The sequence below is a fragment of the Euprymna scolopes genome, chromosome 43 (genome assembly GCF_053919585.1).
Source record: "Euprymna scolopes isolate OS-2025 chromosome 43, ASM5391958v1, whole genome shotgun sequence".
In the NCBI taxonomy this organism is placed as follows: Eukaryota; Metazoa; Mollusca; class Cephalopoda; order Sepiida; family Sepiolidae; genus Euprymna; species Euprymna scolopes.
In genome coordinates, this window is record NC_136524.1 from 9,985,601 (window position 1) to 10,000,795 (window position 15,195).

At 30.6% G+C, this 15,195-nt stretch overlaps 1 protein-coding gene across 1 annotated transcript in view; it reads right to left on the reverse strand.

The window, feature by feature from the left end:
- Positions 1 to 15,195, reverse strand: part of LOC145268178 (uncharacterized) — a 135,194-nt gene that overhangs the window by 82,793 nt on the left and 37,206 nt on the right. Inside the window, exon 2 of the mRNA XM_080123394.1 lies at positions 4,204 to 4,283. Coding sequence (XP_079979520.1) covers positions 4,204 to 4,283 — 80 coding nt within the window. The remainder of the gene's footprint in view (positions 1 to 4,203; positions 4,284 to 15,195) is intronic.

Sequence of the window (15,195 nt, forward strand, 5' to 3'; positions counted from 1 at the left end):
CGGTCCGTCAAAAAGTACTGACCTGCCCCCCCAGTTTTGGCGGTGCCTCAAATTTATTGCGAGCCATATTGGATAACTTTAACAAATGTTTACATATTTAAACTGTGTATTTCTTAGTACAAAATAAGTATTTCTCAATAGATTTTAACTGGAAAATATTTCTCATATAAAAAAAAATAGCATCAAAAATATTGTTAATGCCTACACAAATTTTTTTTTTCTCACAAGAAACTCTCACGCTGTAATTTAGTGACTTTGCTCCAAATACATTCAAGGGCAATAATTCTAGCTAGGGAAATATGGGATTACCTCCCTTGAACTTCTAAAGGGCAACCTATTACTCAAAGAAACGCCCAAATTATTACTATTAATAGTTAGTAGTTTTTTCTTCTTCTTCATTTAAAAGCCCCACACCCCAAATAAAAAAAACACAACTGAGCTCCATCATTTCTACAACCACGGTTTTGAATAGAGAGTTATACATTAGTGATGTATGGACTTATTTACTTTTTATTTTAAAAATATACTTCAACTCTGCCTAGTTATTTATATGAGCATTTTATTAAGATAAATAATTATTTATTCATCATACCTATCTCCATTGAGATTATAAGTTATCTAACTTGTTGAATTTTAATAACTATTAATAATCATGTCAAGTGAGATATATACTTTAGTTAAAAATAGGAGCATTGTATACATCTTAAATCAAGAGATATTAATGTGAAAATTCTCCACCCTACCTTGCTAAGAAATCTTGACACACCCTAAAAAACCACTGAAGGCTAATTTTATTTTATAAAAACTATCTCATTGCCCATTTATTTAAAATCTAAAAATACCGCAGTGACACATAATAAGTAATTTAGTGTTGGTATGAATATCAAACCTAATATTTATTTAGCTTGTAGTTAAGATCTTAGATGCTTCTTCAAGCTATACTAATCTCCAAAATAATCTAAATTCCTACTTTAATTTTGTTTTGATCATACATTATGGTATGTACCTACTAGTTAATTATCATGGGTAGTGGCAAAGAACAACGTTTTAAATTTGTTTTCAATAACCTCAATTTTCTAAATTTATTTACCATATGTGATGAATGAAAAACTGGTTTTAGATAACCCCATTTTAATTCTCACCTCTTCTAATGGAAAACAAACATTAGTATCAATTCCAATTTGAAGTTTGTACCCCCCAGATTAAACGCCTTATTAAATCAAATTATAGTATAGTTATGCAATATTTCAGAATCACTAATAAGATTTATTTATTATTAGATATATGGTTTCTGGATCTTTCTTTAAAAGTAATTTCACTTGACTGACATAAACTTTTCCCGTTATTATGCTATATTTATAAATCTCATGTGAAATTAAGCAATTTACATTTAATGGATAATTATTCCCATTTCTAAGACTGCAATTAGTTTCGGTTGAATTATTATTAGATACATGGCCATCAACTGCTTCATTTGCATGTTGTATTTTACTACTATTGTATCCTATAATAGATGCAGCTTTTAACGATACCGTAATTTTAAATCATAATGATACCGTAAACAAATTTTGGATTATCCATAAGAATATGCTTACTGCATTTATGGGATTAAACTATATAAATTTATGTACAAACAAATCACTGTTTATTAAGGTTCATGGGCTACTCACGGATAAAGATTAACGAGTTTGTCAGTGACAAAACAATGTGGGCATTGGTAACAATGGTTGAAACTTATTAGAATTAGATTATTTAAGAAAACGATTCAACAAAGATTTGTTAATATTGAACTTGAAAACGAACTGTAATGTTAATGAATAGTTTTCTTTTTATATATATAGAAAATACCACTGCAATAAGAGTTTGTTTTATTTCTGGACTACATACAGTGAATGTTTACTTATAACTTTGCAGGCAATAATTGTAAGTATGGATATATTAAAAATTGTTTACAACTAGCAATATATCTTCACATTAGCAACGCCAGATGAATACATATGCAAACACACACACACACACACACACACACACACACACACACACACACACACACACACACACACACACACACACACACATATTGTTTGTTTGTGTGTGTGCGTGTGTGTGTGTACATATGTGTGTGCATGTGTGGACATATATATATATATTGTTTGTGTGTGTGTGTGTGTGTGTGTGGGTGCGTGTGTGCATGTGCGTGCATGTGTGTGTGATTTAAAGAAAATAATATATTTAGGCTCTACGAATTCAGCATCAACAACCAATCAATGTACGATCGTTTCTAATTCTGAGACTATACATTTTTAAAAATTGAATAAAGTCTCATCATCAGCACATGGATTAAACATCAAAAATTTATTTAAAGATTTGATTAACGGCAAAGTGAAGATATCAAAAGAGTATACAGTAAGTCAAGATTATAGGTTAAAGAAAAAAAGACATAAATATAATCTACTTATAGAAATGCTTATAAGGACAAAAAAATGGTGGGCATGCATACGAGTGTTCAATTTGTATTTTTATGCTGGTTTTGATCTGCCTGTTTTAGCCAACCAAACCACAACTAAATATTTCACAAGAGATTCTATATACATACAAAACAAAAAGGTATTAGTAATATAATTCCATATTCGTGTTTCATTAAATTTACTGTACACAATACTGAAGGGGTTAATACCTCATTGTTTCTCTTAGCTTTATGATATATAGCAATTTTGTTGAGGCTGAAAAACCACTGAATATACTTTTATTTAAGAGGACTAAAAAGAAGGAAACTTGTTTCTCTACAAAAGTAGCAGAGACATAATTTAAGAAATGTATTCTTTCATAAAATTCCTTAACATATGTAAATGCGATGTGCCTTCAATAAGTTTCCAGACATTTTTCAGATTGGCACTTTTATTGATTGATATTCATTCATGAAACTCTAGTCCCCTTTGAAGTAATCTCCTTTGGCTGCAATGCCCTTATTGTACCATTCTGACAATTTATGGAAAGCCCCATAGAGCGTGTGAATGACCCTCATCACAGCCTTTCATCTCTTCAGTTGTCTCATAATGACAGCCTCTAAGGTCTTCCTTTATATTTTTAAAATTGAATAAAGTCTCATCATGGATTAAACATCAAAAAAAAAAAAAAAAAATTAAAGATTTGATTAACAGCAAAGTGAAGATATCAAAAGATTATACAGCAAATCAAGATTATATAAGAGGTAAATATAATCTACTTATAGAAATGCTTATAAGGACGATATCAGATAAGTAATAAATAATATTAAAACAAAGGGTTACAATAATTTTACGTTTCAAGTACTATGACCAAGTGGAAGACAAGATGGCAAATTAGAATTAAGTACCTCTGGTGCCACACCAAGTAAGTGAGTATGTTAAGTAGGATGGAAAAACCGAGAAAAGAAAGCACTAACTAGACCTCAACTGGATGGGTATGAAGAGGACTAATACTTTAGGTAGGCTTATTGCCACCCAAATTCCAGTGACAATCAATGGTTGCTATCAACGAGAAATCAATGGTAAACGACTTTCGTGATAACACAAACTAATTTGCAAAGCTTATCAAAAGAGGTAATGAGTACTGGAAATCTGGGTAGACTTGTTGTCACTCAGACTCCAGGCAACACCACATCTTGTTCTCCAAAAGAAATCTTTGATGTTAACCTGTATGAAAACTCCTAGTAAGTTGTTGTTGTTGTTGTTGATGTTGTTGTTGTTGTTGATGATGATGATGATGATGATGATGATAATTTCGTTTACCAACATCTCCCTTAAAAGAGATGGGATTCATTTTCAGGGGACATCCCAAAACCAAACCAGGAGCTTCAAAGATCAAGGACTTTTCCAAGGATATTGATGGTACCTACAATCGCAGAGGTATAAAGATCGCTCAACATATAATGGACTCCTAGTTTTTTTAAAAATTTCCTTCCAATTATTATCACACCTAGCATAACTACTACTACTACTACTACTACTACTACTACTACTACTACTAATAATAATAATAATAATAATAATAATGATAATAATAATAATAACAATAATAATAATAATAATAATAATAATAATAAGAAGAAGAAGAAGAAGAAGAAGAAGAAGAAAAGGAGGAGGATGTATAGTGATTAAATAAAATCAGTGTAAAGCTGTGTTTCCACGAGGAGAAACAAATGAATAAATGAAATATACTTACAAAACGGCAGCCGTTTTACTAAAGACATTGTGTGTGTTGTCACTGACTGGAGGCAGGTACCCATATTTGATTAGATAATCCTGAAAATAATTAAATTAAAAAAAAAATTAACATTGAATATAGTAAACCCACTGTTTATAAACACAGAGAAAATGAAATTCAAAACATGACGGTTAAAAGATCAGACTGGTGTAGCATTTTTATTTTCAAATAAATATTTATTCATTTAAAATTTCTAATTTTGGGCTTATACCAAAGCCTTCATCAGGAAGATTTAGACAATACTTTTTTTCTTACTAGCCATGATGGTGTTTTGGCACTATTTTGGTGTCTCTATTTGTCGAAGATAGAGGTTGTATATATGTCCCTAGATTAGATTTTCTATATCTATATATTTATATATATATATATATATATATATATATATATATATATATATATATATATATATATATATATATATATATAAATCTAATCCACGAACATATATACATATATATATATGTCCGTAGATTAGATTTATATATATATATATATATATATATATATATATATATATATATATATATATATATATATATATATATATATATATATATATATAATCGACGGACATATATACAACCTCTATCTCATATTATAAGCTCTATTTCCTATTTGGTTTTATTGAGCTTTTACATCTGGCTGAGATAATTTTATAAATATTAATTCTTTAATATTTATAATATACTTTAATTTTACCATCTTGGATCATTTTGGTAAATTTAATTGTAATTTTTATTTTATTTTATATATATATATATATATATATATATATATATATATATATATATAAGATGAAAATTATGGAAATAATGTTCCAAAGTGATTGAGAAGTGAAAAAGGAACAGACTAGAGTATTGAAATGTTTAGAAATGTTTCGTCTTTATTTCAAGACTTCCTCATGATGATAGATTTGAAGAAATAAAATACAAGTACAATATTTGAAAATATATTTTTTGCATTTGTAATTTGAAGTGTTTTTGTTCTTTTTTCGAAGCTGATAGAATTCAAAGTATGTAAAGCATTTATGACATGGAATAAGTGATTAACGACATATAGCCATTAAAATTTAAAGGATATGGCGCTGTTTTCTTATGTTTTTCTACCACCACTTTTACCTGCTGGTGATTTGATGATGTTGTTGTTATTTGTTAGGTGTTTTGAAGTATCTGTATATACTTCTTTAGTAGATTATTGGATTAATTGACTGTGATTGAAATAATTCCGTGTATGAAACCCTTTTTAAAATCTGGGCCTTCATGTTTGTAATTATATAAAATTGTGTTGGCCGTAATATTTGAATGTATACCAGTTGTTCGTTTGAAAAAAGAACAAAAATAACCATTTCACATTACAAACGCCATATATATATATATATATATATATATATATATATATATATATATATATATATATATATATATATAATATTTTTATATATATAATTTTATTATATTCAGGTAAACATTAATATGGTTTAGTGATCATGACAATGTTTTAGTCAGTCAGTTATAAATAACCGATGTCCTCGTCAGGTAACGTGAGTTCCTTCTTTTAGAAAGATTTAGTCTTTGAATGGAAACAGAAAACAACCAAATTATTTAAATACTAGCTATACCCGACCACGCGTTGTTTTGGCTGAAAACAAACAAAAAACATAATAGGCAAAAATGCATAATTCTTATGTTCATGTTCTCAATAACCGGAGATATTGCTTTTGCTATACTGAAAAATATTCAAAATGCACACAAAAAGGGAATAGTTTTTACAGGAAGTAGAAATGTAAGTTATTTCTCATGTATTTACCCCAAATGTCACGTGAAAAAACAGAAATAGCCACCGAAAACATTTGTTTTGTTGAATTATGGAATACATAAATTGACAGAAATGTAATTTGTTATAATGGTGTTTGTAAATAAAAATCAATCTTTTACAATAACGAAAAAGCACTGTCTTTTATTGAGTCTAGACTTAAATAGACCAAAATGTAAGTAGGTATAATTGCGTTTTTAAATCAACCTTTTGGCTGTCTGATGCCGGTAACATTAACAAAGAAGCACTTTTTTTGTATCGGTCGACCCTTACAATGAAGACCCAACATAATTTGGAGAAAAGAATAGCAAAACAGGAATTAGAAAAAAAAAAAAAAGAAAACTTGAAATTTACTGATTAGATATTTAATCATCTACATAGAACTTGCAGTTTTTAATATTTATTAACATGTCAGAAATGTTTGTGCATCGTATTTAAAAGCGGAAGTTGTGTTTTTATTTTGTAATGTATGCTCACACACACACACACACACACACACACACACACACACACACACACACACACACACACACACACACACACACACACACACACACAGAAACACGCATGTACGATTCTGACAGCTTTGAAAAAGTAAACAGAATAATAGGTCAGAAATATATAAAAATAATGTAAATATATAGTAACTTTAACATATATATATATATATATATATATATATATATATATATATATATATATATATATATATATATATCCTTGTTGGGTAGGAATATATATATATATATATATATATATATATATATATATATACTTAATTTACTCACATGAAATTAATATACGAAAGTATAGATTTATGCGTAAACTTTAAGTATTTACTTCAAAAGTGCTCAATACGTAGGTAAAGCTAGTTATTAATTTATAAAATATATATGGCGATTAAGCTACACTGAATATTCCGCGTTTCATCCACTCTAGGACTCTTCAGGCTTATGCACATAAGCCTGAAGAGTCCAAAAGTGGATGAAATGCAGAATATTCCGTGTAGCTTAATCGCCATATATATTTTATAAATTAATATAATTAATATATATATATATATATATATATATATATATATATATATATATATATATATATATATATATATATATATATAATTTTCTACGGAGAGGTTGCAGTTTGTATTACATTTAATATTTCATAGTGCAAAGTATGTAAAAACAGAAGCTGTGTTTTTATTTACGAACACATGCTGGACTGAACACAAAAATGGACGTGTAAATTCACTGAAGATCTAAATATGTATATGCATTTTTCGCTGTAGAAGTTGTTTTGTGTAATGTTTATATACAGCTAGTAATTTTTTTCTTTGTTGCAATAACAGATGTTGTGTTTTTTTTATCAGACCCATTGTCAGGCCAAATAATATTTCTTAGTCACACCATTTTTTTTAAATTTTAATAACTGTTCCTTTATATAGAGAAGAATAAAATTCCATAATATGAGAATATTCAGAGCTCAGCCAATGAGAATGGGCGGAATTTAAGGAAGGAGAATTTATGTTTTTTGAATCAGGAAATGGAAAGATTATGTTACATCTATAAGTTTATGAAACAGTTACGAAGGGTGCAAGCACAATATCTGTAGAATGTGTATCTTTCCTCTCGGTCGTGACTGGGGGCAGTAGGAGGACTTAATATTTACAGGGAGAAAATAGGCACTACTTCCTCTAAAGATGGTGCGATTGTGATGATATTGTTCCTAGAATGAAATGTAGGATTTTATTATAACGACTAAATGTGTCTAAAATATCGTTCTAAAGTTACATAAAATATTGGTTAATAGTCTAGACATAATAAATTTGTATGTGGCATCTGTTGTTGCAAACCTACGGTATTTTGGTCCAGAAAGGAATTTCTGCAATATTATATATGGAGATTGCAACTAAAGAAAGGAGTCACGTGTTTGCATATCTAAAAATCCAAAAAAGAAGAGGAGGACAGAGAAAAGAGGAGGTGGTAAAAATAAAGAGGAAAAGAACAAAGAAAGTGTAGGGGAGAAAATAAAAGAGAAAAAAAATATAAATCTTATAAACGAATCTGTGTAGGAGCTGTCGGGGTTTAAATTGCCCAATGATTATATGAATTTTATCTTTACTCTTTGCTTTAAAATTTGTAAATTTTTAATTTTAAACTTCAAATTAACTTACAACTCTATTCTTTGATTAAGAAATTAAGCCGTTATTTTTTCTAAGATAAATCATACAAAATAAATATCACATAGCATCTGAAATTATAAATGGCAAATTTGGATTTTACATCAAGCAAGCTAGACTCAATCAGGTGGCCATTTATAATTCAACAAGTTTAATATTGGCCATACCATCGCAGTCAACACTTCTGCACACATCTCCATACACCAAGCTAGACATTATTAACACCTCTCTCTCCTTTTACTATTGAGAATCCCCCCTCCCTCTTTCTCCAAAATGTTATTAGTGATCTCTATTAAACTAATTTTCATATACAAACATTTAGACAGCTCCCTACGTGGATGTGACTGTAAGATTCATATTCTTATTTCCTCTTTTGTTTTCTCCCTTAGTTTTTATTTTTCTTCTTTTCCTCTTCTTTTTACCACCTTGTGTTTATATTTCCATTTTCTTTCTGCCCTCCTCTTCTGATTTTTTTATTTGTTTGATTTAAGGTTTAAATAATAATAAAAAAAGGTTTGAAAATCAATCAGTTGAACGTTTATAATTCAACGAGATCAATAAACTTTAATTTTACTGGATTAATATGAAAATGATAATCAACTTATTTCATTAATCAAAAATAATGTGGCTCACAAATCACTGGTTTCTTTCACTTCTATCTTTCCTCTCCTTTCTTTGATTCTATTAAGTCACTAGATCTCAGGAATTAAATAATCTTAGTTAATTATGCAAGGTGGCCATACCATCACAGTCTACACTTCTACACACGTCTCCATATGCTGCTCAGATTTAATCTTCCTCCTAGATCTAAGCCTGTCGTTAATACCAAAATAAACATATATCGTATAATTATCATATTGTTTCTCTTCATGCAACAGATATCGTCAACCCTAACTGACGAGATTCACATCCATACATGCCTGATAGACTCTTCTCTTGATTGACAGTGGTAATTCTCCAGATTTATTCTTTCTGAGATTATCAGAACTAAGCCTGTCCAAGTGAATAGTAAAGGAATTTATTTAGATGAAAATAGGATGTCATTTATTATTTATTTATAACTAACCGAACAACATTTTTGACCCTCATTAAATATGTACATATTCTTAGTTCCCAAAGAAGCTGGAATTAGAAATTCTCACCATTTTATCAAAGGTGTGAGAACCATTTATTATTTTTTAAATGCAGTCAGAAAAAAAAGAAATAAACGTGTATTAAACTTCACGTTGGATTCGATGAAAGTCAAATGATAGGATATAGTGAGAGAGATTTTATTTAACACACACACACACACACACACACACACACACACACACACACACACACACACACACACACACATATAGAGAGAGATTTGTACATTGAGATATGTAGACATGCACAATGTGCATTGCCCATGCATATAGATACATGCTCATCCGTCGATGCAAATGCATTTCTAAATAATGTTTATATGAATAAGCATTCATACTAATAAACAGCTCCATTATTATTATTGAGAAATTTTTATAAACATAGTTCACTAGATTTTTACTATGTTGATATAAACATACTTTAATTACTACATGCGCGCACATGCATATGTATACGATATATATATATATATATATATATATATTTAAAGTGATATTTGTGTAGTTCCAACGAGAGAAAAAAATGTATATTTAAAAGAGTGTAGCCATCAACAATTGTGGGTTTTTTAAAAAGGTTTTCATCATATTTTTATTTTAAAATATTTTTATAACGCGTTTCGAGCTTAGGGTGTGCTCTCTTCAGATTTTTTCGTAATAAGTTTTTCTTTAAAATGGGAGTTTGGAAAGTTATTTTTACCTCTGCTGATACTAAATGTGTTTTTCAGAGTGATGTGTGGTCTCAGACATTCTGTCTCCAACCGTAAGTGTTCAAAGTGTCCGGTCAAAGTTAGATTCAAAGAGGGCGATTTTCGTCCATTTGGTGAAGGTTTTTATGTTTTTTTTAGGGTTTTTTTAAGGACTTTCTTTCCCCATGTATATATATATATATTGTATACATGTGTGTGTGTGTGTGTGTGTGCAACACAAAAAAAAAACAAAGCAATAACACCAAAAACAAAACAAAAAATCATATTTTCAAAACAGATCGGTGAAGGATGTTCAATTTTTCATTTAGAAATATTTATAAACATCAAATAAATCGTGCTTTTAAAGTTCTGACGATCAAAAACAACACACACACACACAACACACAACACACACACAACACACACACACACACACACATACACACACACACAAATCATATTTGTAAAACGTTTTGGTTTGGTTTTTCCTTTGTTTTTTATACATATCAAAACATTAAATAATCCTGACTTGTTGATCCCACAGGATCAGTCATCATGCTATCACAATTATTATGGCAGCTAAACACACCACCATATGTTTCTTGTTATGACATTCATTCTGCCAAATGGACTGGGTGTACAAGTGAAAATTTGACGCCACAATTGAACAGAAAAACCTCCTATCAAAAGGATAAACATTCAGGTTTGGGAATTCTAAACTCTCCCCTAACTCACTGCAAATACAAAATCCATCATGGTATCCACAGGATTCGACGCAGTCACTGTCCCAGTGGTGAAAATGTCAAATCAGCAAGTTGGACTATTTCATCACCAACTCAACAATTTTGCATGCTGGAATATCCGAAAAATGAAGTTTGAAGAAATGTAAGCACTTACAGCTCTTGCCCTCCATCTGTACAAAATCGACGTCACCTGTCAAACTCGTAAACACAGACAGCAGATCTGTTAAAGTTCCTCAAGCAGATGTCGTGTCGTATATCATATCTAGCACAACGACAACCTGAGACACCAGGTTACACTTGCTCTGATCAATCAAGCAAATGCTGCGCTTCTTGAATAAATCCAATCTCCCTCAAGCAGCTCAAATATGCTTATGTGCTGCACTCTTTAGCATATTTGTTATCGCAGTATTTTATTGTTATTCATGCCAATGACAGCATTAAGGTTGCCTTTTATGATAGCCTCCAGGTTGTCATGGATAAAATCTTATCACATGATCTTATAATAGTCGCAGGTAATTTCAACGCTCACACAGGTATTGGAGACACTAATACGAGACACATTTGCCAGTTTTCCATCAGAGATTGCTGTTCAAACAGAGGAAATCTCATTGATTTTGCAGCAACAAATCAGCTTTCAATCTCAAGCACCCATTGCAGCATCCCAAATGCCACCTTGTGACTTGAGAACCAAATTGAACATATCATCATCAAGTCTTGTTGGGCATCTGGCATGCTCGACTGTCGTGCTTATCATGAGACAGAAACCAGAAAGGACAATGGCTCTGATCATGTCATGGTCTGTGAAAAACTGTCTACAAATCTTGGCACCACCAAAAGATCTATGAAATATTTGACATCAGGCCACACAATTGAGCTTGCAAGCTGAACAAAACAAACTCAGTGTACCAGCAATACTGATTACACCAACTGCATTGCAAAATTGCTCACTCTGTGAGAGCTGAAAAACAATAATAACCTTTATCTGAAATATTCAAGTATTCTTCATGTGGAATTTTCAAACATTCTTCAGACGTTTGGTCCTAACCCTCCACCAAATTTTCACTCATGTCTGAGTAACTGAAAAACTCCCTCAAGACTGGAGCGATACCATCCTTCTTCCCTCTTACAAGAAAGATTATAAATGCTGTTGCAGTAATTATCGTGGTATCATCCTTATCAATATCAGTGTAAAAATCTTTGCTACTATCCTGTTGAAGCAGTTCCAAAAAAAAAAAAAAAGGCACACAAAAAAAGACACAAAAAAAGACACAAAAAAAAGACACACAAAAAAAAAAGAAAAAAGACACAAAAAAAAGGCACAAAAAAAAAAGACACAAACAAAGCCAAACCAATGCAGATTTTACCCATACTGAGGATATACTGACCAGATTTTCACTCTCTAAAATATACTTGAGCATCACTGGAGCTATTAGCAAAAAACTCTCTGCTTCATTGACTTTGCTGCTGCAGTTGACTCTGTTGACTGTGGAAGATCATGCATGCCAATAGCATGCCTCCAAAACTGCTCGACCTAACCCTAACCCTAACCCTAACCCTAAACTCTCCCCACCTGCACTAAAGTCTGCATGTATGAACAGTAGTCATGCTTCTTTAACATTCGCTCTGGCATCCAACAAGGATGTGTTCTCTTCAATTATGCCATCGACTGGATAATATTGAACTGGCCAACTTTCATGGTGTAACAGGTCTAAAAATATTAGATCTCGACTACATTGATGATATTGCTGTATAGTGAAAGCTTCACTCAGTCATAGACAAGATGCAATCTTACGCTTCAAAGATCAACATGAAGATAATAGACAAAATTACTGATGGCAGATCTTCTTCCAGATGAAAAATAATCAGTTGTTCTCAGCACCTCAGCACCTTAGAACCTCAGCACCTTAGCACCTTAGCACAGAAACCTTTGAAGAGGTTGATCGGTTCAAATATCTTGGTTGTATCATCACTGCAACAGGCCAAGACGAGGAAAACATCCTCAACCACATCAGCAAAGCTCGCCCTGCCTTCTGTCAACTTCGATCATGGCTCTCAAAAAGAAATAAGGCTGAATAGCAAAATCATAATCTCTCAGACCTTCGTTTACACTATTTTCCTTTCTGCCTGCAAGACCTAGCCCATGTCGACAAATGGCCTATACAAACTAGAGGCATTCGACCATCACTGCCTATGCCACCTCCTCCATGTCTATCAGCAACAGTTCATCTCTTACAGTACAATTCATACTCGCTGCAAGATCCACTCCCTTTATTGGTTCAGCCACACACTTTGATGACACGCATGCGAGGTTGAAAGAAATGTCATGGTGACCAACTCAAAACTTGATTCAGAAGAGTTTGCCCAACTGACTCAAGATGACTGCTACAAGTATAACCATAACCATGATTTGATAGCTCCTCCTGAAATGCTCATCATTATAAATTGATGATAAGAGTAAGTGGAGCAATTTCAGAAAAATAATGGCTCTCTGACCTATACCTTAGTGTAGTAGGTTATGAAAAGGGAATCTTTGGTTAACTACTTAAATTTATATATGCAGATATAGAGAAATCTCTTGTGGAAAATAAAGATTTACACTTAGCCAACACAAGATTCTCCCCAAAAAGAATTGAACCATCTAAAGAAACTGATTATAGTAAATAAATATATATTTCTCCAGCATTATAACATAGAAAATTGATTTAGGTACCTATAACAAATTTTTATAATCAATTGTAACTAAAAGTCCTAGTTCGAGCCCCGAGGTCAAAATGTTAGTTGTGTAAAGCCACGCTGATGATTATTGAAAAGACAAAACACATGTATTCAGATAATATATATATATATATATATATATATATATACATACATATATATATAATTTAAAGGAGATTAGAATAATAGTCTAAAGAGCTAAGTGTATTTTAATGTAATAGTGAAATTACTAGTTTAATTAAAATACAGGAAATGCTCGTTGTAATTTAGATATATAATAAGCTCGATAGTTAAATGTCCTAGAGCTAATTCAATATTAAGTAATGTGATTTATAATTTAAAAGTTTTAAAATTTTTAAAATTTAAAAATCAAAATTTAATTAAATTAAAAATCAGTTTCATAAGAAGGAACAACAACAAAGTCAATTATCTGTACGATCGTTTCGGAAATCCGTGCTTTTTATTTGTGGTATACATGAAGTCACGTAGAATAATTATACATAGTTTTTTTGGTAAGCACGGTCTCCTCATCAGCAAATTTAGGAGGATTTCTATTGAATTGAAAAGACACCAAAAATAAACCTAGCATTAAAAGTAAGGCAGATGAATCTGAAAAATTGAAGTAAAAGGTTTGGATATAAAATTTATAAGAAAATTAATAAGAAAATTGGTATAGGTTAGAGATAGAAATGAGTAGAAAAAATATATATATTTTTGAATTTACATAATAAATTTGATTTAAAAATATATAGATATATAATTACCTTTTGGTTTTTCTTTTTTTGAAATCAGGAACTGTATTTAAAGTAGTCATTTAGATGTTTGCTATAGCTTTTTATTTTATTGAATGATGAATTTTAAAAGGGCGACGCTCGTGCAGTAAATTGTTTCCGTTAGTGTATTTTGATTTAGAGACGCTACAGTTAATATCTATAGAGAGAGAGTTTTTTTTTTTTTTTTTTTTTTTTTTTTTGCAAGTTTTTAAGGGGAGATAATTGTCATGGCTTTATTTATTATTTGATTTACGAGTCTAAGGGCGGTAATTGGTTTAACTTAATTTATTAAAAAAAAAAAAAAAAAAATCTATTTTTACTAATGAGTAATTTTTAATGATTTAAGGTGGTTTATATTTATTAAATTTAAACCAACGTTTATGATTACACGATAGAAGCTCGTGTCTTGAATTTACTAGTTTGGTTGTGCTTTTTATATCTTCATATTTAAAAATTTTTAGGGTTTCTTTTGTACATAATGTACAAAATTTATCTCCTGGTTTATATGATTTGCAAGTCTCAATTATTTGCCATTTTAAGTTGAAAGAAATATTGCTATTTTTTAGTTGCCAAATATAGTTGGATAGAGTAGTTTGGTTTGATAGAGAGTTATTTTTAAAAGAATGTTTGTGCGTTGAAATTCTATGTTTTATTGGGCCAGATGTGGAACCAATATATATTACCTCTTGATTATTATGATTATTTTCCGTTAGGTCTATTGTTGGATTATAATGTGGTGGGTTGGTTAATAATTGATCGGTAGATTGATTTAAGTTGGTGTTATTATTTAATCTGGTAGTTGAGTTATGGCTGTTGATAGGTTCTTGTATATTTGGAGTTTTTGATACTGTACAGCTATAGATAACATCTATATATATATATATATATGCTCGATGTTGTAAGCAGCAT